Source organism: Schistocerca nitens, chromosome 1 (assembly GCF_023898315.1).
Source record: "Schistocerca nitens isolate TAMUIC-IGC-003100 chromosome 1, iqSchNite1.1, whole genome shotgun sequence".
NCBI lineage: Eukaryota > Metazoa > Arthropoda > Insecta > Orthoptera > Acrididae > Schistocerca > Schistocerca nitens.
Genome location: NC_064614.1, coordinates 1216764404 through 1216790844, shown reverse-complemented (window position 1 = coordinate 1216790844; position 26441 = coordinate 1216764404). Strand labels below are relative to the sequence as shown.

Below are 26441 nucleotides of genomic sequence, written 5' to 3'. Positions count from 1 at the left end.
TGACCGTCAAGAAGGGACGATCGCCGTGTTGTATGGCAGACACATCGTAATCCTTTCACGTCTGTGCCTCCTACTGAAGTGTTGGCAGAGGAGCCAACACCGTGTTGCTAGAGGAGGCCGAAATGCACGCGTTTAATTACACGCAGACTGGCGTGAGGTCTGGAACAGGACAATGTCTTGAGAATTGCAAATAAAGTACGTAGATGATGTAATACTTAACTTTAATCCATAATTGTAGAACATCGCTCTTGATGATACATGCTTCACAATAATAAATATCAATTGAATACGGCGCCTTGCTAGGTCGTAGCAAATGACGTAGCTGAAGGCTATGCTAACTATCGTCTCGGCAAATGAGAGCGTAATTTGTCAGTGAACCACTGCTATGAACGTCGGCTGTACAACTGGGGCGAGTGCAAGGACGTCTCTCTAGACCTGCCGTGTGGCGGCGCTCAGTCTGCGATCACTGACAGTGGCGACACGCGGGTTCGACGTATACTAATGGACCGCGGCCGATTTAAAGGCTACCACCTAGCAAGTGTGGTGTCTGGCGGTGACACCACATTCCTCCCCCGCAAATCGGCGTACGGTTGTGTTATAAGGCTTCCGCCCGCCGTGGGGAGGGCCCCATGTTAACGTATGCGACGAGGTGGGGAGCCTAACAACAGGCGAGGCTGTGCCATCCGCACCCGGCCATTCGGTCCGAGGGGAGCTAGGAAACGCCTGAAAACCTAGTCCACGATGGACGCCAACATGCGGTGTATGCGCCCTTAGATAGACAGGAGGGGCCGAAGGGTCGACCTCCATCGTGTCGGGGTACCCGACAGGCGAAGACGACTTCCGGTCCGGTGCGGGCAAGAGTTCCATGTCGGAGGACAGCTGGTCACGGGAAGCGATCGGCGGCACGTGACCCAGGGAGGCGCCTGGCGGTTGCAGCGACGCGTCCACTGCGGGCGATGCCGGCGGGAGAACAGGCGGCGGCGGCGGTGGCGCGTCGCCATGGGGCAAAATGGAAGGCACCTGGGGATGAGGCGAGCCAGTAGATGGGTCCCCAGGGCGCAGACCGGACGGCACCGTCGCTGAAAGCAGACGGGGAGCGGCAGAACCCGTGCGACGACAGAGGCGCAGCTGATTGAGATGGCGATGCACCTCACCAGAGGCCCCCAAAACCAGATACATAGCGCGGCCGAGGCAGCGAAGAATGCGTCCTGCGAGCCAACGCCGTGAACCGCGATAGTTGCGATAGTATACAACGTCGCCTGGAGCAAAAACAGGTGGCTGCCGCTGCACAGGAACCTGATGCGGCGGATGCAGCAAAGACATCAAGGTTCGATGAGGACGACCGTGGAGCAACTCAGCCGGCGAGCGACCATCTCGGGGCAGAGAGCGATACGAAGACAAAAAGAGCAATAACGCGTCCTCCCGAGCGTGCGACTCTTTCAACTTCAACATCTGTGACTTGAAAGTCCGGACCAATCGTTCAGCGGCACCGTTTGACTGAGGCGAAAACGGCGCGGATGTCAGATGTTGAATACCATTGGCCTTGCAGAATGACTGAAATTCCGCGGACATGAATTGTGGGCCATTGTCGGAAACAATAGTCTGTGGAAGACCTTCAACGCAAAAGATAGCGGATAACGCTTGGATGGTGGCAGATGACGTCATGGAAGACATCCGGACAACAAAAGGAAAATTACTGAATGAATCGACCACAACCAACCATCGAGAATTCCAGAATGGACCAGCAAAATCTATGTGGAAGCGTTGCCAAGGGGAAGTGGCTTTCGGCCATGCAAAGAATTTCCGCGGCATCGATTCCGAACCAAGTACAGTGCTGACGAGCAAGTTGTTTCGTTCGCACTATACCCCAATGTCCTTGGTGGAGAAGCCGTAAGACAGAGGACTGTAACGAACGTGGGACCACGACCCTGGACTGATCATTATCAGAACGCAACAGCAAAACACCACGTCGTACAAAAAGTCTCTCCTTGTGAGCAAAAAATCGGCGAACCAACGGATCCTCGATCCGTGACTTGGACAAGGGCCATTGCGTAGCAACAAAACGCAAAACGGTAGCAAGGACAGGGTCAGCAGCCGTGGCTGTAGCTACACGGCGAAAATCGGAAACGATTCGACCACGTCATCGGTTTCCGCACCAATGAACATGCAAGCAAGTTCGGAAGAATCGAATGCTCTATCCTCAGCAACAGGCAAACGGGACAACGCATCGGCGTTTCCGTGCTTAGCAGTGGACCGATACAAGATATCGTAGCGGTACTGCGAGAGGAAAATAGACCAGCGAATGAATTTCTGCGCTGTACGTGGAGGTACAGGCTTGTTCGGATGAAAAGGCGACGTCAAAGGTTTGTGGTCTGTGATGATGGTAAAGTGACGACCATACAAGAAATCATGAAACTTAGTAACACCAAAGACGAGAGCCAAAGCTTCTTTCTCAATCTGTGAATAACTTCTTTGCGCAGACGAGAGCAATTTGGACGCAAAGGCAATAGGGCATAAGCGACGAAGCGGAGCTGAAATGGAAGAGGCGTTGCGCACATAGTTCTTATAATAATTCATTTTTCCCAGCACACTCTGTAGCTGCTTCAAATTCTGCGGCGAAGGCAAGTCTTGTATGGCACGGAGGTGCTCGGGACTGGGATGTATGCCTTGGGCATTGATTACATGTCCCAGATAGGGTAAGTCACGAGCAAAAAACACACATTTGTCCTTCCACAAGCGAAGACCATTTTGTCGCAAGACCATTTTGTCGCAAGACCTGAAATAATGTTCGGAGATTGCCTAAATGTTCTTCTTCCGTCTTTCCGGAGATCACAATATCGTCTAGATAGTTTGCTGCAGTAGGGACCGACGCACAAACAGTTTGCAGATACTGCTGAAACAATGCAGGGGCGGATGTACACCCGAATGGCAGTCTTTTGAATCGATACAAACCAAGATGCGTGTTAACCACCAAGACGCACTGGGATTCGTCATCCACTGGTATTTGCAAGTACGCAGCTGCGAGGTCCAACTTCGAAAAATATTTACCCGGGCACAGTTTGTCAAAAAGATCTTCCGGGCGGGGTAAAGGAAAAGTTGCAATCACTAGTTGTGGATTCACCGTTGCCTTGAAGTCCACACAAAGTCTCAATTTTCCGGAAGGTTTTGGCAAAATCACTAAGGGTGATGCCCAGTGAGAAGCCTGCACACGTTCAACCACACCTTGTGATTCCAAATCGTGTAATGTTCTTGCGACCTCATCACGCAATGCGTGGGGAACATTGCGCGCTCTGAAAAATTTCGGTTGCGCGTTTACTTTGTAACCTCCCCGCAAAAATTTGAAATGACTATAATTACCTCCCCGCAAATAATGTAAATGACTATAATTGAATGTTAATGGGAATAGAGCCAAATGTTGTTGAGCTCCCACAAAACATCGTTAAATTGAAATAAAAGCGACTGTACCTTCGCTACAAAAATATTGAAAAACAATGGCCCAATGTAAACTCGGCACAAAAATTGAGAAATCAAGATTAATCATTAAACCCACAATAATAGGGCAGCATCGCTGACCTTAGGCCCTGTGCAATAATTAATCTGATAAATTGATTTTGGGAGGAAAAGCATAGGAAACATTGTTTCAATTGTAATGATTCTTTTCTTAAAAACGATTGCTTTGAAAACAAAATTATTATTAGGGCATTTCTTGAACAAATTAATTACAATTAACATACATTACATTATCAGATGTGCGCAATGCTGCTTCATTACCTTATTTAACAATATACCTCGTCCCGAATCGTGACCAGAGACCCATGTCGACGTCCGCCGACTCCTCACACACAACTCCGACCGAGTCCAACTCGCAACTGAACTGTTCCTCCCGACTCGCTACACGCAACTTCCTACTCGCAACTGCAACTGCAACTGAACACTCGCGCGTTCAAGCGCAGACTAGCAACGATAAATAACTCTCTGGTCAGAGATTCTGTCATGCCTCGCCATCGCTGTTAATGAAAACATATGAAACGTACGCGTTTCATAACCCTCCACTGGGGGGGGGGGGGGGCAAAAATTTAGCAGCGATGGTGAGTCATTTAGACTTGCCATGAGCAACAAATTTTTTCTTGACTAATTAACTTTACAATCACAGAATATACAGATGTAGAACATGAAGTAAATGTGGTGCACATGCACCGAGTACAATACATATTAGACAATAACAAAATGTGAGTACAAAACATATTAACAAATGACATAAGTGCACACGCACTGAAAAACTCTTTAGCTTTTTCACAACATATAAAGGTAATGGCAAAAATCATGTTGACAAGTGACATAAGTGCACATGCACTGTAGTTCAGAATATATCAGCAAATCAAAATGTACATACAATGAGTAGTAATTATGTTAGAAAAGACAAAAGTGCACTCGCACTGTAGGTCAGAATATATCAGCAAATCAAAATGTGTATACAATGAGTAGTAATCATGTTAGAAAATGACAAAAGTGCACTTGCACTGTAGTTTAGCAAATCGAAAAAATGTATAGGCCATGAATATAAATGATTTTCACTATGTTACAAGAATTAGGATAGGAAAGGGAAGGATTGCATCATGGTTGTAGCACTTTAGGTTGCACGCAGCTGCACTGAAAGTCCATATCTTTCCACAGAAGTACAACACCAAGTGAGACAATCTGAAGTTCTTTACCCAGAAGTGTTTATCAGCGTAGCCAAGACACTGAAATGTCCTAGTAATATTCCATGTTATCATTTTGGCAGTACATCAGGTACACCAAACAGTGGGACCATAATAACGTCTCCATCGCTTATGGTGGAGGACAGCATGTCGTGTCAACACCACGCTCTTACAAGGCACACCAACGTAGAATTAGTGCAAAAACCAAATATAGTGCTCCATGATCAAGAGGACATACAGGACAAATGGATATTGCAGTAATTCAGGGTAGTTAGTTCAGAAGGTGAATGTCATTAAGTCACATACTAGTCTTCATTGGGAATTACATTAGTAGTTGCTGGCATTCAGTGCCCAGTTATTGAACATTTCTGTACCATGTATGTAGTATTACAGAAAAATATTCATTAATTGTTTTACAGAGAACACTGAAATTCGTTGCCTAATTACAAATCATCAGAAGTCATTAGTTTTACAGAGAACATTGAAATTCATTGCCTAATTACAAATCATCAGAAGTCATCCGTTTTACAGAGAACATTGAAATTCATTGCCTAATTACAAATCATCAGAAGTCATTCGTTTTACAGAGAACATTGAAATTCGTTGCCTAATTACAAATCATCAGAAATCATTCGTTTTACAGAGAACATTGAAATTCGTTGCCTAATTGCAAATCATCAGAAGTCATTCGTTTTACAGAGAACATTTTACAGAGAACATTGGCATTCATTCTCTAGTTACAAATCATGAGAAGTTATTACTTAAAACAGGAGGTAGTCAATAACATAGTATTACAGAATAATGTTGATAATTAATCATTGGTCATCCCAATACAGTAATCAGTAGCATTCATTTCCCAGTTACAAAGCATTATTAATTAATCATTAGCATTCATTTCTCAGTTACAAAACATTATTAATTAATCAGTAGCATTCATTTCCCAGTTACAAAGCATTATTAATTAATCATTGGTCATCTCAATACAGTAATAGGTAGCATTAGCATTCATTTATCAGTTACAAAGCATTATTAATTAGTCATTGATCATCTCAATACAGTAATCAGTTGCATTCATTTTCCAGTTACAAAGCATCATCTCAATACAGTAATCAGTAGCATTCATTATTCAAGTGACATACTATTCAGAACTAATCAGTATTACTCAGAACTCTCTTAAACTGGTATCATTATTTGGGACTGGTAATACTTTTTTTTGTTAGCAATGCATTGCTTTGGGTAATTATAGGGGAAAGCAAGAAGAAAAAAAAAGAAAAAATTTGCTTCTGGGTTGTTCCTGTAAATGAAAATGTGTAACGTCATTCGTCATGAGTCAGCTGTAGCAAGGTTATGAAACAAATAGAGTATATGTAATCACATTCATAAATGACTTAGATTTAATGAACAACTGCTTATAGCCCATTAATCTCATAAATAATTTCTCCTAAAAAATATATAAAAAATGGATTATTAAGCTGAAAGAAGAAACGCATTTTATGCTGAAAAGTAGTGAACTTCGAATTAACAGGTAGTGAAATGTGTATAAAGATGTGTTCCATAGCTGTTCTTTCCAAAACCTTCAGTCATTATACTATGCAATATAACACCTGCTGTCAAAGCGAACTGCAACAAATACTTAAATAACTACATAGCATGAATACATAACTTCCACACTATCCCCATCTGTAAAGAAAAAACTTCATTATCCATCACTTCATTATCTATATTATCATAACTCCATTATTATCATCACCTGTAAAGAAAAACTTCATTATCCATAGTAGCATATTCTTCATCATTATTCATCAGCATTCTTTATCATCTACAAAAAATCACTTCATTACTCATTACATAACTATTCCTTATCTCTAGCATATTCCATCACTAAAACTAAGATGTGTGGTTCTGTCTGACAGCCTGCATCAATCGCCTTGTATTCTGAAAGAAAAAATTAGTTAAGACTGCTATTATAAGATGTGTGTAGTATATTCTTGTTAATGCTTGTTAATCCTGATCCATTTACTCTTCCTCATAAGGTTTTTGCATCTTCTTTTGTTTATTCCATAGGTGAAATTCCCATTTCTGTTTAATTTATATCCTTTACACGTTATTTCTTTCTAAAAATGATGAACAAAGATTAATGTCTTGCATTTAATTCATATACCCATTAAATGAAAACTGTTTTATAGTGATATAATTAAGCATACAGCATAGCATGACAGAAAACGTATTATGTCAAAAATATAGACAGTGTTCAGATGCAAAAATGTACACAGAATATCATAATGCAGCAGCAAAAAATGTAAAAATAGTCACGATGTTGAGATATCATAAGGCAAAATGTCAAAGTCAACTGGTGTTTGCTATATCTTAACTATCTCATAGTGCATACAAGCAAAACATGAAACAATCGTATATATCTAAGAAAGACAAAAAATGTGATGTTCGTTGTGTTCAGCTTGTATGTTGTGTAGTTAATAGAGGCGAGAATTAAAGACTTTAATGGAGAGAAAATTTAATAAAATTAATATGTCACTAGATAACATTGCATAATTATTCATAAGATACGTAAGTTTATCTGGAAAAATGTGCACAGTCTGATATGTAACGACAAGAAGAGCGACCTGCTAACCTTACCTTGCCAGGCACTTGCCAAGAAAAAATACGATAATCATCAATAAGTAGTCATGTGAATATAATTGCAGAAATAGTCATAAAATGTGTAAATTCATCTGGAAAAATATGCACAGTCTGATGTGTAACGACAAGAAGAGCGACCTGCTAACCTTACAGGGTGTGGTAGATATGTAATGAGACTGGCAGCCGCGCGGCGCCCCAGTCGCTCGCAGGGCGGTCTCCACCTGTACGTCACGTGGTGGGGGATCTGAGCTAACAATAGAACCGGTTCGCAGTCGCGTCGGAGCTCTGGTGCAGTGAGGGTCGAGCTTCGCGTATTACGTTGTTTGTGTGCCCGTGACACTTGTGAAAACGCTGAAGATGGATCGCTCGATAGAACAGCGGTATGCAATCAAATTTTGCTTTCGCTTGGGCAAAACTGCTTCGGAAACTTTTGCTATGATTACGGAGGCCTACAAAGAAGACTCCCTATCAAGAGCTCAAGTGTTCCGGTGGTTTAATGAATTTAAAAACGGGAGGGAATCCGTTGAAGACATGGAACGATCTGGACGCCCTTCAACGAGTCGTGTGGATGAAACGGTGGCCAAAGTGAAAGAACTCCTGGACTCCGACCGTCGTTTAAGTCTCAAAATGATCGCCGATGAGGTCTCTGTGAATAAATTTATGGTTCACCAAATTGTTACGCAAGATTTGATGATGAGGAAAGTTTGCGCAAAATTGGTTCCCCGAGTGCTCACCGCCGAACAAAAGCAACAACGAGTGGACGTTTGCCGTGAGATGTTGAATGATTTGGAAAATAATCCACACTTTTTAGACAACGTAGTAACAGGCGACGAATCGTGGACATTCCAGTACGAGCCGGAGACGAAAGCCCAGAGCTCGGAGTGGCACACACCGGCATCCCCGCGGCCGAAGAAAGCAAGAATGTCAAAGTCCTGCATCAAGACAATGCTGATTGTGTTTTTCGACAAGCGGGGTTTAATTCACAAAGAGTTTGTCCCTCAGCGGAAGACTGTCAATGCCGAATTCTACAAAGAAGTACTTCAGCGATTGCACAGAGCCGTCAAACGGAAGCGACAGGACCTTGCTCAACGCTGGCGTCTCCACCATGACAACGCTCCGGCGCACACAGCGTTCCTCCTGACCTCCTACTTGACCCGAATTGGAGTTGAAGTTTTGCCACAGCCACCATACAGACCTGACTTGAGTCCTCCTGATTTCTTCCTATTTCCGAAGGTCAAAAGATGCCTGAAGGGTCATCGTTTCGACGATATTCCGAACATCCAACGTGCTGTCACGAAGGCACTAACTGGGATAACTCAAACGGACTACAGTGGGGCCTATGAAGCTTGGAAAACGCGCTGGCAACGTTGTGTCGACGCCCAAGGCGAGTACTTTGAAGAATATTAACGTTTTGTACAAATTGGATCAATAAATTTGTTTTTCTAGACTGAGTCTCATTACTTATCTGCCACACCCTGTACCTTGCCGGGCACTTGCCAAGAAAAAATACGATAATCATCAGTAATTAGTCATGTGAATATAATTGCATAAGTGATCATAAAATTAGCAAAATGGCATTATAGCATGTTAAATCATAAAGTGTTTTCATTCAATAAAAGGTTTGATGTTTGACCAATGGTGGTTGCCTTTGGATTTTCTGGTTCTCAAAGTTTCGACGTGTACAACATTGGGGTGAGGAATGCTGCGAATCCGATATGGACCTGCGTATAGAAGTTCAAATTTACTGCACCTACCTTTTCCTTTGTTGGATAAATAGTGTGTACGTACTAATATTTTCTGTCCAATGTGAAAGTCGCGGCGTGTACAAATCTGTTTTTGCTGTCTTCTCCGGCGCTCTGCGGCACGTTTGATGTTGTTCAGCGCAATGTCAATTATTTCATGGTGTCGTAGTCGACGAGATGTAGGAAATTTTACTAATTCTGTAATTTTGTTCGGTGGTTCAACATTTTTCAGTATAACAGACGGAGATAGCATAGTGGATTCATTTGGAATGGAATTAATTACATCTTGGAATGAGAATATGTGTGTGCCCCAATCAATATGTCTTTTGTGGCAGTATATTCTACACAGTTTACCAATTTCTTTCATTAATCGTTCACAAGGGTTCGAAGAAGCATGGTACTTGGATATATAGATCGGAGAAATGTTTCTAACTCGTAACATACGTGTCCATATAGCAGATCGAAATTGTGATCCATTGTCGGAAATTACTTTCATCACATGCCCTACATGAAATAAAAAATGTTTCACAAATGCTTTCGAAACAGTTTTAGCAGTAGCTTTGCGTAACGGAGTGAAAGTAACAAATTTTGAAGTGAGTTCAACAGCGACAAAAATGTAGCAAAAACCTCTATTAGTTCTCGGAATTGGACCAAAAATGTCTACAGCGGCCATATGTCTTAATTTAACAGGTACAATGGGATATAATGGAGGAATATGTGAAGTTGTGTCTGACTTAGCTTTCTGGCAGATTTTACATGACGCTAAAACTCGTCGAATACGTTTCTCCATGTTCGTAAAATAACAGTTCTGTCTCAGTATAAGAAAACATTGTCTGGCTCCGTAATGTGCATAACTTAAATGAGTATACCATATTAATTTGTTAACCAGTTCGTCAGGAATGCATAATAACCAATTGTTGCTGTCAGGATGAGAGCGGCGAAACAGAATGTCATTGCGTACAGTGTAATGGTTTCTAATCGTAACATTATTCCTATCTTGCCAAAGGTGTTTAATTTCTTTCCACACGTTGTCTTTATTCTGCTCTTGTGCTATGTCCTGTAATGACGACGAAATAAAATTTTCAAATGCAACTTGTTGAATTTACATGACGCTGAAATTTGCTTTGCAGATGTTGGTTGCGATGTGTTGCTGATTGTTGCTGAGAGAACAAGATAGTGCGTCTGCTATGACATTTTGTGTGCCGGGAATATGAACAATTGTGAAATTAAACTCCTGTAAATAAAGCTTCCATCTGCTTAATCTATCGTGTGTGAATTTAGCTGAAAGTAAAAATTGTATCGCTCTGTGATCTGTTTAAACGATGGTATGTCTTCCATAAAGAAAGTGCCTAAATCTCGTAAAAACCCATACAACACATAACGTTTCCAGTCCTGTAACAGAATAATTTCGTTCAGCAGGTGACAGAATGCGACTTGCAAATGCGATGTTTTTAATTACTGTAGAGCCATCTTCTTCAATTTCCTGAAAAATATGTACGCCTAAAGCGGTGTTAGAACTGTCGGTGGCAATGGAAAAATTTCTGCTAAGATCTGTGTGCGATAAAAGTGGTGCATTCAACAAGGCGTGATTCAAATAACATTCTCGTGAACAAGATTTTGCGTGTCAAAATTATTGCTTGCGTTACTGGAATTTACAACCTGTGCTGTATTTAATCAAATTCTATCTGGAGTGTTATTATTTTCAGGAGGATGCTGTGGCATTTCAACTATTTGTACTGTTCTATTATTTCTTCCTGACGTATTACGCTATGGATGACACCTATTGTCTGGTTCATTCATGATAATATGTTATTGCTGATGTTCTTGCTGCTGAAAAGATCGACTGTTATTAACTGTACGCTGAAAAATTGTGCTCATTATTTTTACGTCTGTCGTGATAGTCATTTCTATACGGTGCATTGCCATAGGAATTAAAATACTGTGTTTTCTGTACGTAGTTACTTCCTTGCTGCCGTGCGTTACTATTTGTTGTACCTGGGACTATACGTGCACGCGGCGAAACATTAAAGCCTGGTTGACCTTGTGCATTACATTGTTGGTTAGGTATTCTAACCGGCTGACTTTCATGCTGTTGTGGTGGAAAACGTGTATTGTTACCAAAATGCGTTCGCTATTGCTGATAATTTTACACATACTGATGATTAAAATTTTTTTGTTAATAAAGTTCTCGTGTTTGTCATTTCTGGAGCGTCTAATGAAAAATTGTCACTTTCGGTAAAAACCTGTCTTATCGGGTTTTCATTACACATTCTTAATACTAGATAGAGCAATAGTTAAAGAGCTGTTTTGATAGATATAAAGGATAGTAGAAGAGAAGGCAGCAGTGCAGAAAACTAAAGATGAAACAGCACTACTACAGCTCGGGGCCCTATGCACGCTACGGCACATATTCATTAAAGCGTAATGAATCTCCTGAGGTCAATTACGCGCTGCAAATACATTTCAGATTTTGCGTTACAGGCAATGGCGGTAAAAATTCAGAAGTAAATTGTTGTATCCATGCTAATTCAAGTTTCTTCATTACAGGCAATGCTATTGAAAGTACAAAAATAAATTGTCGTATACAGTTCAAAGCGTGTATCTGTGCTCTGTCATTATTAAGTTCCTTATATTTTCTTACGAATAAAAATTGCTCGTAAACAACGTTCTCGTCACTGAATTTAAGAACACGTTCAGGTTTGTGTGAGAATCTGTTTGTCTGTGTCATTTCGGATTTCACGTTGCGTAGCTTTTCAGATTTTAAGTCGCGTAGCTTTTTGGATTTTAAGTCGCGTAGTCTCTGTAAATTACTTAAGTTATATGCGCTGCGTGAGTCTGACAAATGTTCACTAAGTGACGTCTGCTGTGATGTGTTAAATCCTGAAACATTTTTTATCTCTGTTACCTCTTGCTGTAAACATGACAATTTTCTACGTAAGGTGTTATTAGTTGAATCGATCTCATTGACTGTCTGTTGTAGATTTTGAAATTCAGGTGTTTGATTAAATGAAACCGGTGAGGTATCGTCTGATTTGCTGTCATTATTACTTTCAATAACGTCAATATGACTGGCCAATTCATCATATTTTTCAGTCAGTATTTTTACCTGATCATCGGTTTTAGTGTCAGAAGCATTAATCTGTTTTTGTAATTTACGTGTGGTTTCGTTCAATTTTTTAACGTCTGCTTTAATGACATCAGAATCCTGTGTTATTTCTAATTGTTTGAGTCTGTCGGTCACTGTTTGAAAATCTACTGTGTGTGTGTCTGTTTTCAATTTAAGATCAGAAATTTCATTACGTAATTCTGTGTTCGACTGTTTGATGGTATTAATTTCATCGGACACTGAAGCAATATTGTTGTCTACGTACGTTTTTGCTTTCGCAAACAATTTACGTTTGTCTTCCTGTCTCTGTGCAGTGATTGTTTCCATGACTTGACGTTTTACTTTATTTTGATACTGTATAAATTTACGGAAACGCGTATCACTGTTTTGTATGTGGTGACTAAAACGTTCGTCAATTTGAGTGTTCTGTTGGTCGAATTTCGCGTCTATCTTTGCATCCATTGTGCGCGAAAGTTCTGCTGTCATCAATTTAAACTCGTCGCGTAATTGTGTTGCTTTTTCAGAGCATTGTTTACCGACTGCACTAATTTCCCCTCTAAGTGCTTCTGTTGTAGCTGTTTGCATATCCCTTAATTCTTGAGCAACCGATCTAATTTCTTCGCTACTTTTCTTTGAACAAGCCTCAATTTCCTCGCGTAACTGTTCCTTAGTATCATGACACTGCGTGGCAACGGCTCTAATCTGTTCATTAAGCTGTCTGGAATTGTTGTCTAATTTTTCACTAAGGTTGTCTTGTTTTTCATTATGTTGTTTGACCTGTTCACTAAGTTGTTTCAGATCTTCATTATTATTGTCTAGTTTTTCATTAAGCTGTTTGTTCTGTTCACTAAGTTGTTGTTTAAAATTTTCACTTTGTTGTTGTAGCAATCTTGCCATAATTTGTTCAAAGTCAATATTACCGGCTCTATTCTCTGTGCTGTTTGATGACGTACCTGTAATTGTCACGTTTTGTGTGACCATTTGGTCATTCTGTAATTTACAAAAAGGTTTGCCAGTCGGATGTACACTGTCAGTCACTATTTCGGAATTAAATAAATCTGTCCTACTTTGAGTATCCTGTTCATTTTCATTAGAAAAATTCGTCTGTCCGTTACGTGAATTTTCCAAACCGGGTGTGTTAAGCTGGGCAGCGCTCATTACAATAGAGCGCCCCGCGTCATCAATTGTCGTCAAATTAACAGAGGAGACAATTGAGTTCGTTTGTTCATTATTAAGATAAAAATCATCATGAGTGGTTGGAACGCACTGATTGTCAGTGAACGCAGGATTGTCATCATTACAGTGCGTGTCACAAGTACTATCGGTGAAGTTGTTTAAGTCGGTAATTTCATTCATTACACCTCGCGATGTACTATTAATAGTTTTTCGCGGCATTTTAACACAAATCACAATTATTCACAAATGAAACAAAGACAATGCAAAATTCAACAAATACAAGTACAACAAAGAGCAACGAATTACCGATGATCTGTGAAAGAAATTGACAAAATTAGTAAAAGCGTTGCGCCAAATCCTAATTATATTTTAGTAAATAAGAGCAGATATCTGACTACTTTTCAGAAGATTCTCAAAGAAATACGATCCTGGTCCGGATGTCGCCAAGTGTAACATCCCCGCAAAAATTTGAAATGACTATAATTACCTCCCCGCAAATAATGTAAATGACTATAATTGAATGTTAATGGGAATAGAGCCAAATGTTGTTGAGCTCCCACAAAACATCGTTAAATTGAAATAAAAGCGACTGTACCTTCGCTACAAAAATATTGAAAAACAATGGCCCAATGTAAACTCGGCACAAAAATTGAGAAATCAAGATTAATCATTAAACCCACAATAATAGGGCAGCATCGCTGACCTTAGGCCCTGTGCAATAATTAATCTGATAAATTGATTCTGGGAGGAAATGCATAGGAAACATTGTTTCAATTGTAATGATTCTTTTCTTAAAAACGATTGCTTTGAAAACAAAATTATTATTATTAGGGCATTTCTTGAACAAATTAATTACAATTAACATACATTACATTATCAGATGTGCGCAATGTTGCTTCATTACCTTATTTAACAATATACCTCATCCCGAATCGTGACCAGAGATCCATGTCGACGTCCGCCGACTCCTCACACACAACTCCGACCGAGTCCAACTCGCAACTGAACTGTTCCTGCCGACTCGCTACACGCAACTTCCTACTCGCAACTGCGTCCAACTAGCAACTGAACACTCGCGCGGTCAAGCACAGACTAGCAACGATAAATAACTCTCTGGTCAGAGATTCTGTCACGCCTCGCCATCGCTGTTAATGAAAAAATATGAAGCGTACGCGTTTCAACTTTCAGTTCCAAATGTGCTTCATAGTTCTTAGCGCAACCGAGGCCCGGTGCAAAAATGTCTGCAAATTCTTCACATAGACGAGAAACACTGTCTGAAGGCACAGTCTGGTTCACTGAGAGGACCTGATTGACTATAGACAAGTTAAACAACGGAAATAAATCTAAACCAAATAAGTTCACTGCAGAAGAAGAACGAAGTACGTAAAATGACACAAGTTTTGTTTGTCCCTTGTATGTTGCAAGAAGGCTGCACTGTCCTAACACAGGGATATTCTGACCGGAATAGCTAGTTAACTTAACATTTGCGGCACGCAACGGAGGTGTGCCCAGTTGTTTGTACGTCTCGTTATTGATTAGTGAAACTGCAGCTCCGGTATCGAGCTGGAATGGGATGACCTTGCCATGAAAGTCCAAATCTACAAAAAGTTCATTGTCCTGCTGACGACAAGAGCGACTGTCTCGTGCAATGTGAACAGACACTGGTACAGAATCACTTGCTACCGGACGGGATGTCGTCTTCGCCCATCGGGTACCCCGACGCGATGGAGGTCGACCCTTCGGCCCCTCCTGTCTATCTAAAGGCGCATACACCGCATGTTGGCGTGCACCCTGGACTAGGTTTTCAGGCGTTTCCTAGCTCCCCTCGGACCGAATGGCCGGGTGCGGATGGCACAGCCTCGCCTGTTGTTAGGCTCCCCACCTCGTCGCATACGTCAACATGGGGTCCTCCCCACGGCGGGCGGAAGCCTTATAACACAACCGTACGCCGATTTGCGGGGGAGGAATGTGGTGTCACCGCCAGACACCACACTTGCTAGGTGGTAGCCTTTAAATCGGCCGCGGTCCATTAGTATACGTCGGACCCGCGTGTCGCCACTGTCAGTGAACGCAGACCGAGCGCCGCCACACGGCAGGTCTAGAGAGACGTCCTTGCACTCGCCCCAGTTGTACAGCCGACGTTCATAGCAGTGGTTCACTGACAAATTACGCTCTCATTTGCCGAGACGATAGTTAGCATAGCCTTGTGTCACATTAACCGGCCCGCCGGGCGAGCTGCACGGAACAGTAAACAGCCCTCGCGGTCGTCCGCGCAACTGCCGCCAAGCTCTCCGCTACGTTCGCCGCGCCAGCGAGCAAATGCAGTGCTACAGCCATGCCCGCGGTGTGCTACTAGACATTCGCGTGAGAATTGCCCGTCACGCCAAGCTATTTGCTTTTTCTGTAATAAAAAAGGACATGTTCAAAGTGTTTGCCAGAAAAAGCTCAGATCGGACACTAACAACCATTCCAGGCCCTTTGCTTCGCGCCGGAATCGAACCAAGAATACACGGGCTCGTGAACCTTCGCCCATGGACATTCATGTAGTTCATTCCACTCCGCCCAGTGCCGCTCTCTCTACCAGTGACTGTGTTCGTCCCACAAAAAGTATGCGTCGACATTGACGGAAATCCCATCCTCGTCGCCATATGAAGTGTTGGCAGAAGAGCCAACACCGTGTTGCTAGAGGAGGCCGAAATGCACGCGTTTAATTACACGCAGACTGGCGTGAGGTCTGGAACAGGACAATGTCTTGAGAATTGCAAATAAAGTACGTAGATGATGTAATACTTAACTTTAATCCATAATTGTAGAACATCGCTCTTGATGATACATGCTTCACAATAATAAATATCAATTGAATACGGCGCCTTGCTAGGTCGTAGTAAATGACGTAGCTGAAGGCTATGCTAACTATCGTCTCGGCAAATGAGAGCGTAATTTGTCAGTGAACCACTGCTATGAACGTCGGCTGTACAACTGGGGCGAGTGCAAGGACGTCTCTCTAGACCTGCCGTGTGGCGGCGCTCGGTCTGCGATCACTGACAGTGGCGACACGCGGGTCCGACGTATACTAATGGACCGCGGCCGATTTAAAGGCTACCACCTAGCAAGTGTGGTGTCTGGCGGTGACACCACACCTACCATTCGAGAACAAGTAATGGACTCCCTGCAACATTCTGGGTCATCATGCACCGTGGACTATTAGCAGCCGGAGAAGGGTATTACGTAGGATGCTGTTGACAGCACAACACAAATGGAAGCATTTGATGAGGTGCCGTGACCGGGAAACACGGGCTGCTAATGAACGACGTCGCATTGTGTTCAGCGATGGATCGTGGTTCTGCATTACCCCTGCTGAGAATCGTGGGCGAAAATGGGAGAACCTGTGACGAAGTCTTTCCTTGTTTTGGAGAGACACAGTCGTGTTAGTCCTGGACACATGGTACTACTTCAGGTCACGGCTGCTAGTGGTTGAGGGAACTCTGACAACACAACGATACGTAAAGGACATGCTGCGTCCTCGTGCGACCGTATCGTAATGTCATATTCCAAAAGGACAATGCTTGTCCACTCATGTCTCAGTTAATGGTGGGCGCGTTGTTGAAGCCCGCAACATCCCCATATCTGTTCTCGATACAACATCTGTAGGATCAGATCGGATGTCAACTCCATCCCATTGCCAGTATCCACGATATCAAGGACCAGTTACAACAGTTGTGAGTCCCCAGCTCCCAATCGAATTAGTGTATGCAGTGCCAGATAGGATGCGCCGTCATACTTGCAACATGGTTCATATTGCCAAGTTATGCTTAAATTTGACTGGATTTTGTAATAACTGAAATGATATTACATACCGCCCCAAACAGTGAAATTTCATTTCGTTTCCGTCTCCCGTTTCGCTGTGCTTCACTTTTCTTTGTGAATAGGAGCAGGGCCAAAACAGGACATTGTGGAACTCCTTTAGTTATTACTTACTAGTCACTAAAATATTCTCTCCTTCCAACATTGTTTGACAAGTCAGCACAAATTTTTGCAGTCCGTTTATTAAATAAATTTGAAGCTCGTTTTTTGTAAAGCCATCAACTCCAAAACGTTTTTAAGGAAAATAGGCGATAATTATTCAAGTCTTTCTTGTCACTTTTCTTACAAAGTTATTTAACAATGGCAATTTTAATCCCTCTAGGAAAATTTCATGTGCCAATGACGCATTACATGTATTAGAAAAGACATTACTTGTTAAGTTAGAACACATCTTAAGAATTCTCTTTGAATCAACACCATAAAATATTTTGGTTTCGAGAACTTTTATAATTTTTTTAGTTGCATTGAAGAATGTTCGTACTACTTCTAGTCGCCTGAAGTTTAATGGAATAATATTTTTAGTGCATTCTCTTGTTTCTTCAGTTGAGTCATTAATCCTATTTTTGCTGTAACATTTACAAAGCAGTTGTTAGAATTGTTCGTAAGTTGTGGATTGTCAGTAACAACTTTGGCGTTCAATTTAATTGTGATATTTTCTGCACTGACTGGCAGTCTGACTTCCGTTACACCGGGTTTTAATACCATTATCTGTATTATTAAATTATGTCTTGATGTGCATGTTTCTGGACTTCAAAATATTACAGTATCATTTGTAAACTGGAAATCACGTTGACTCTTGTCTTCATCTGGTCTTTATATAAATTTGCCCTTTTCTCTTAGATCACATTTTAATTACTTTAGTTATCTGTGGTTAACTTGTTTTGTTAAGGGAAAGCTGTTCTTTATTGTTGACACAAACTTACTGTTGAAGACATTGTATTTCACATTGGTATCTCTTTCCCAATATACCTCATACTGTACGACCTCTTTTAACTTACTCTTAAGATAATGCATCGAGGTATCATGACTAAGGCTCACTGTTTTGTAGGAACATGCCTCAGAGCCATAACGTGTTTCAATGTTTATTTCCATCAGTTGTGCATATGATCAGATAGTCTGTTAACGATTGATTACACATTAACGGTTTCAGCCTGAGAAATGTCTATAATGCTATCAATCAGGTTCGTGCAATATTCCTCTACATGCGCTGGAAAATTAACTACTGAAATCAAATTGAAAGGGCCAAAGAATGAATCCAATTGATTCTTCTTGTCAGAACCTTTTAATAAATATGCACTGAAATTACCACAACCTACTAGCTGTTTCTTCTTGTTTGACAGGTGTATCTCGAGTTTTTGTTGCTGCTACGATTCTTACTCCCGATAATGTTTGCTGAATAACAGAGAAACTTTCGTTGTCGTTACTACTATCACCTACTTCTTGATGTTATATTGTACTAGCTATGCCCGGCGAACTTCGTTCCGCCTCTGAAAATCTTTGTATGTTATAGCTGACCCGGCAAACGTTGTTTTGCCATATAAATTCTCTCTAGTCTATAGGAATAATGTATACGTGTAACACAATGTATATATACCCGGCGAACTTCGATGTATGTGTGTAACACAATAGCCGTTGTGGCGGGAGCTCGTGACACAAACAATAATAATGGCCGAAGACTGTGTAGGGAGTGAGAAAAGTTGTAGCGTAGATCGCACGGATTTAACAACTGCACCCGATACACGGCTCGTCCATGAGCATACAAACATAGCGGCAATTTCGTGTCGAAACGTGTTCGCCAGTATTATGAATAAGGCCAAGCGCACAGGCATCGATTTTTATCGTACGTAAAAATATTGTACGATTAAATTCTTTTAGAGGAACAAAGGAGAGCATAGGAACTTCTTTGTTCCACTAAAAGAATTTGATCGTACGATATAATTCCGTACGATAAAAATCGATGCGTGTGCGCTAGGCCTAAATGTCGGTTTGGCGAATGACGTGTGCTACCTAGTTCAACTTCTCGGTATAGTTACGTCGATTCAAAGAGGTATATTCGAGTCGTAGCTTTTGGTACGTTTTCTTTAATTACCTATCTATCGAATAGTGAAAGACTATCACTGGTAGACACATGGCGGGGATAACTGATCAAGTGATAATTGATCAGTTATCGATCGGGGTTGAAAATTATTAAATTACTAAAATCGCTATTAAAAAATAGGGGTTGGTGGTAGCAGGGTAAAAATTTATAGAGTTGCGTATATTTTGTAATGCCACATCATAAAAAATAAAAATAAATAGTCCTTTCCAAAAAAATGAGAAAAACGTTTTGGGTTGGACCACCCTTATCATTTAGGGGTATGAAAAATAGATTACGACCGATTCTCGGTCGTACCGAATATATATGTAAAATTTCATCAGAATCGATGGAGCCGTTTCGGAGGAATATGGCAACTAACACTGTGACACGAGAATTTTATTTATAAGGATGTATGTTATATATGATTATGTATTAGGATTAAAGTCTTAAAACAAGTTTATTAAAGTATTTCCAATGATAAGGCTTTATTTAATACTGATGATAATGAGAAACTGTAACAAAATTCCTACAGCAAAAATTTGAAACTTCATGGTCGATGAGGGTCGTCTTGTAGTTGTCCGATTGAGCTCAGATTTTACACATACTTTTTTTACTGATCGGAACAAAACAGAAGGATGGGAGCTACACATTTAGAAAGTTGTAAAACAAGGGCCATCCGAACTTCCATGAACTGAAATCCAGAGGATTCAGATCGGATGACGGAGGGGGCCAGGCATAGGGAAACTCTTCCGATAAAGCCCTCAGAAAACTTCTCATGGAGGAATGTGGTAACATCCCCATGATAGTGGGGTGTGGCATCATCCTGCTGGAAAATTTCGTCGGGAGACATGTCGACATGTCGATGTAGATGTGCCCTCTCACCGGCGCGCATGCGCCTTGCGACTCAGCGCTTAACATGAAATGGTGAGGATTACATCTTGGAGCCGACCGTGGTGGCCAAGCGGTTCTAGGCACTTCAGTCCGGAACCACGCGGCTGCTACGGTCGCAGGTTCGAATCCTGCCTTGGGCATGGATGTGTGTGATGTCCTTAGGTTAGTTAGGTTTAAGTAGTTCTAAGTCTAGGGGACTGATGACCTCAGCTGTTAAGTCCCATAGTGCTTAGAGCGATTTGAACCATTTGACGTCTTGGAGAGTGCCTCTATTGATTGCGTATTTACCCAAAAGTGAAATATCGAGTTCTCTCGTTATGTAGGTTTGTTTCGTGCATATCTCTAGCCCGGAATCTTGTATTAGTTTCATGTGGTTATTACGCTTTAGGTCGCTCGCCGTAAAATGAGGTGACAAAAGTCATGGGTTAGCGATACGCACATATACAGATGGAAGTCGTTTCACGTAAACAGGGTATAAAATGGCAGCCCATTGGTGGAACTGTCACTTGTACTCAGTGATTCATGTGAAAAGGTCTTCGACGTGGTTATAGCAGCATGACGGCAATTAACAAATTTTGATTGCGGAATGATAGTTGGAGGTACACTCATGGGACACTCCATTCCGGAAATCATTAGGGAATTCAATATTCCGGGAGCCACAGTGTCAAGACTGTGCAGAGAATACCACATTTCAGTCATTACCTCTCACCACGGACAGAGCAGTTGTCGACGGCCTTCACTTAACGACCGAGAGCAGCGACATTTGCTTAGAGTTGTCAGTACTGGCAAGTAAGCAACATAACTGTATGAATCAGACGTACGACAACCGTATACGTTAGGACAGTGTTGCGAAATTTAGCATTAACGGGCTATGAGAGCAGACGACCGTCACGAGTGTCTTTGCTAACAGTACGACATTGGCTGCAGCGCGTGTCCTGGTCTCATGACCGTTTCGGATGGACACTAGACGACTGGAAAACCGTGGCGTAGTCATATGAGTCCTGATTTCAGTTGGTAAGAACTGATGGTAGGGTTCGAGTGTGGCGCAGACCCCTCGAAGCCATGGATCCACGTTGTCAACAAAGCACTGTGCATTTTGGTGACGGCTCCTTAATGGAATGGACTGTGTTTACATAGAATGGGCTGAGTCCTCTAGCCCAACTCAACCTTTTGGAGACCATTTGCAGCCATTCATGGACTTAATGTTCCTAAACAACGATGGAATTTTTATGGGTAACAATGGGCCATACCACTGGGCCACAGTTGTTCAAGAATGGTTTGAAGAACATTCTGAACAATTCGAGCGAATAATTTAGCCACCCAGATTGCCTGTCGTAAATCCCATCGAACAGTTGTAGGACATAATGGAGAGGTCAGTTCGTGCACAAACTCCTGCACTGGTAACACTTTCGCAATTGTGGACGGCTATACGTCTGCAGGGTACTTGCAACGACTTGTTGAGTCCATGCCACCTGCCACCTGGAGTTGCTGCACTACACCTGGCAGTAGGGGGTCCGACATGGTATTAGGAGGTATCCAGTGACTTTTATCACCTCAGTGTAGTTACTCCTCGGTATTTTACGTGAGCTACTGTTTCCTGTGATGTGTCGCCAACAGTGTAATAGAAGAGAAGCGGATCTCCTCACCTTTGTACGCGCAGTTCGTCACATTTATTGACGCTCAGGGTCAGCTGCCACTCCCTGCACCAATCGTCGATTCACTACAGGCCTCCTGCGTTTCGCTACAGCCTTATGGCGTTGCAGCCTTCACAATGACAACAGCCTCCAAACGTTATCCACTAGATCGCTGATGCAGACTGTTAACTTTAGCTGCCCTGTAACACTCTCTTGGGGTACTCCAGAAATTACCTTCACATCTGTCGATTCTGCTGCTTTAAGAACGAGGTGTTGGGACCCTTATGCAAAGTAGTCCAGAATTCAATGACAGATCTGATCCGAGAATCTGCATACTCGTATTTTGTTCTCCAAGCGACAGGGCGTAATTGTATCGAATGCCTTGAGGAAGGCAAGGAGCCGGCCGAAGTGGCCGAGCGGTTCTAGGCGCTACAGTCTGGAGCCGCGCGACCGCTACGGTCGCAGGTTCGAATCCTGCCTCTGGCATGGATGTGTGTGTTGTCCTTAGGTTGGTTAGGTTTAAGTAGTTCAAGTTCTAGAGGACCAATGACCTCAGATGTTAAGTCCCATAGTGCTCAGAGCCATTGGAACCATTTGAAGGCAAGGAACACGGCATTCACCTGGACGCCGAGTGTAAATTATAAGACGCTCTAATTCGATTTTGCTGTAATTCTCATTGTATCTACCTCTAGTTAATGTCAGGGGTGTGACATGCCTGATTCACTGGGTTTTGTGCTGCAGGTGCACAGCGACGATGATTCGACGCGCGGCTGGGTGCGTCGCTGTACTATGGATGGTCTCTCTTCACCTCGCAGGTAAGAGGCTGCTTTGACCAACGCCCTTTGCACTTGCATGGGCACTGTAGTGCTCCAAATCGTCACAGTTTGCATATTCTTTACGTCCAAGTCCGTTGCCAAAGTAATTTCGGTTCATAATTGACAAATGAAAAATGAACTTCGGTTAAATGTAAATTGTACGTTTATAGGTCGTGGGTGGAATATTTCCTAACTCTAGTGTCATTTTCGAGCGAACTGGTTTTATTATTAGAAAAGATCTGTGTTCAAGGCCCAAGCTGCCCATCCTGACGTTTGTTTGAGTCAAATGTACTTGTAGACATACAAAATGACAGAATTTCAGGGACTTTACTGGTCTCATACAGATATGATTTTATATATGTAGACTGAAATGGAGAGTGAAAAATCTGTACCAAGGTCGGGAATCGAACCCGGGTCTCCGGCGTCAGCTGCTAAGCCATCTTGCTACAGCGGTTCACACAACTGCACGGATTACCCTGGCACGCCTCAGTCCTCGATCTAAATTCTCACTGCCGCCGCAGTGTACTTTAAATTCTCCCTTGCACACGAGCAGTCTTAGAGAGTGTAAGAAAAAGTACCTCCACAGCTGTATCTTGGGAGTGTCTTTATTCTAGCACGTGACTGGTTTCGACGGCACATTACCTTCATCCACAGTCCCCACCATTGCCAAAAGAGTATTTGATATCCATCGCGCATTTACTGCGGTATCCTTATTGCTAACGCACGTGGGTTAGCTTTCATAAAGAGTTTATACTCGACACCGTGTTGTCTGCAATGGCAATGACAATGCCGCCGAAACTAGTTGAGTGATAGAATAAAGACATTCCCAAGATACAGCTGTGGTTGTACTTTTTCTCTGATACTTCGTCAGCTGAAGTCTCTTGTCCGTGCAGTAAGATGGACGTCCATTTACAGAATTACTGAGACTCTCCATGTTCTGGAATAGCTTCTCAGCATCGAACGTAAATGGAGGATCCAGCGCGAAACACAGGTGCAGGTACTTATACAAATGAACTTGCACCTGGGTTTCAGGCTGTATCCACCATTTACGTTCCATGCTGAAACGCTGTCCCAGAACATGGAGAGCCTTGGCAATTCTGTTCGTGGGTAAAGTGGAATTTACAGTAGACGGAGGCAGCAGTGAGTATTTGGGTCGAGGAGGCAGGCATGCCAGGGTAATCCGTGCAGTCCTGTGAATGGCTTAGCGGCTAACGCTCATGCCTCGTAAGCAGGAGACCAGGTTTCGATTCCTGGCCTTGGTACAAATTTTCACTTCCCCCTTCACTCTATATACGTAAGACATGTTTCTATGATTACTAGAGTAATCTCCTGGCCAATTTTCTTACCTGTCTCTTTAAGACATCCACCTCCTGTTAGCTCTTGATAGGGCCTTCCTTCCTTCAATTACTAATAACATCATCAGCCATTGTTTGTTGGACTTTAGACAGCAGTTTCGCAGACTTTTCAGAAAGTATGGCTGCCGGAAAGAAATATTCATAAATCCATTGCTTTGAGAAATTGTAGTCCGGATCAGGTATTACAGCACGTTGCGGAAACATGTGTATACGAAATAACAGAGGTTCTGGATGTCAGCTGTTCTGTAAAATTATTGTCCATACGCCGGTGATACACTACGTTACGTAAGAGCAGAATTTAGATGACGTCAGACTCAAACAACTGGATTACACCTAATTCTCTCACCGGCCCTAAGTGCAGCCATTCGAGACAATCCCGAGGCATTTCAATTTTTGTGATAAAGCTGTAAGAGACTAGCCAAAGAAATCATCTATAATTCATCTGCTATTCTCGCAAACAACTCTAGCCCATTTTGCGTTCTTTGAGGAGGAGGATGGGATTTTCCTTTGTTATTAGAGATAAAGCTGATACTCCCCTGAACGATATGACAACAAAATACGATGATTTTGTTTCTTCATGTCTAACAACCGTTACCTGACACCGTACCCTCCGTTCCATTGCCATACCAAGGAGAAAAAAGGAATTAGCATTCAAAGCGCAATAAGACACGAAACTGTTGATTTGTAAAGTAGATAGAATGGTTTGATCATATAAATAATGAGCGAAGCACAAACTACTATCGCATACGTGCATTCCCATCCGGCAGGCATTTTTAGTTATTCCTTACGTGACCTTTACGTACTTCATCTGGTGTCGCTATCACCAAGTCAACATCTACATCTATACTCCGGATGCCAACTCACGGGGTGCGGCGTCAACTTGATTTTAAGTCTTTTTCTGGATGCGTGAATCTGGAGGATGTAGGCAGGAGGTAATTTGTACTTGTTTTGCAGGGGACAGGTAGAGATCTTGGAAGCAAATACCTAGTTTGTACTGCGGCTTCATGAATAAGATTCTGTGCTCCGAGAAGTCACAATGGTAGAAACCTGTCTCCTCGCAGATTACAATCTTCCATGTAGTTGCATAAATGTTTCAATGTTCGTACGAAAACTGTTATTTTATTGTGGGATGATGTACCCTGAGATTTTCCGCACCTACTTTTGTGACATAAAATATATAACAGGAGCCAGATTAAATTTTCTTAAGGTAGTGCCGCTAGATAGATGGCTAAACAACTTTCGCTATCGGTATTTGCCAGTTTTAAACTTCTCAGTATGTGAAAAGTATTGACGGGGACGTGGTTTGTAACCGGACTGACGTGCTGTCCACATTCCTCAGCAAGCACTGAATTATTCAACGTCAGCACGGGGCGAATCATTCAATCAGTTCTCGTACTGCAAGCGTTGTCCGTATGCAAGGAGCTGTCCTCTGAGCTAAGTTCCGCCTTACCTCAGCCAGACAGCCTTGGAATTACCATAATCCTCCACATCCACATCATTAGTCGTCAGTACCACATCTCTGTCCCTTGTTGTCGCTGGTCGATCTTTCGTACTGCACCACATTAAATCTACCGGCCGATCACGAGTCACGAGTAACTTGATTTCAGTACACGCTATTCAATCTCGGGATCAATTTAAACCACTTATGTGCATCTGCATTATTCATGGCCACTTGACACTAGAGTTATTAGTTCCTCTTCTGCGGTGTATAATATACACAATACTACAGAAAATCTGTGCTCGGCAGCGATTGAGACGTTTACTGAACGCTGACCAAGCGTATTGAGATTATTACTACTGCTTTGTAAGGAGCACTATTAGATTAAAATGGTAATTTGTACGACAGAAAAATCTCTACTTTCTGTTTCTTTACGGGAATAGATAGTGTGACCAACATGTAAATTCAGACTCCGTGTACACGAAACTTCACTGTAACGTCAACAAAAAGAAAAGGAAGGCTGTAGGACTCATAAAAACTCAGAGGAAATCATGATCAGTTCAGCAGTAAACGAGCAGGAATATCCTTAACGCAGCTCGGTTACCGTTACAGAAAATGCCGAATGCGTTCGTTGTCAGTCTGAAGACTGTTCGATTGTATTGAGTCTTAGACCATTCCGCAAGGATGCAGCTGATACTAAAACAAACTGATGGACTCTGTTTGAAAGAGGTCAGCATTACTAATACACGCCGACAGTTGATAATCCAGGGTAAGGGCACCTGTATGCCCCCGCTGTGGGAGTGAAATAGTGGATGAAGTTTTTTTAAAATTAATTACTTAAATACTACTAAAGCATTTTAAAGCTACATCTATGAACATTGGTATTAAACTTTTCGGTTACAAATAAAAAAAATACATTTTTCAGTGGTTTTGGAAACCAACTCCTAAGGAGATGAAATAGAGGACGAAATGTTTTATGAAAATATTTCATTATGAAAGCGTTTTT

General features: G+C 42.1%; 1 protein-coding gene across 1 annotated transcript in view; it reads left to right on the top strand.

Moving 5' to 3' along the window:
• Positions 1-26441, top strand: part of LOC126201327 (extracellular matrix organizing protein FRAS1-like) — a 422703-nt gene that overhangs the window by 104503 nt on the left and 291759 nt on the right. Inside the window, exon 2 of the mRNA XM_049936776.1 lies at positions 22569-22642. Within this exon, the coding sequence (XP_049792733.1) occupies positions 22582-22642 (61 nt within the window). The 5' untranslated portion in view covers positions 22569-22581. The remainder of the gene's footprint in view (positions 1-22568; positions 22643-26441) is intronic.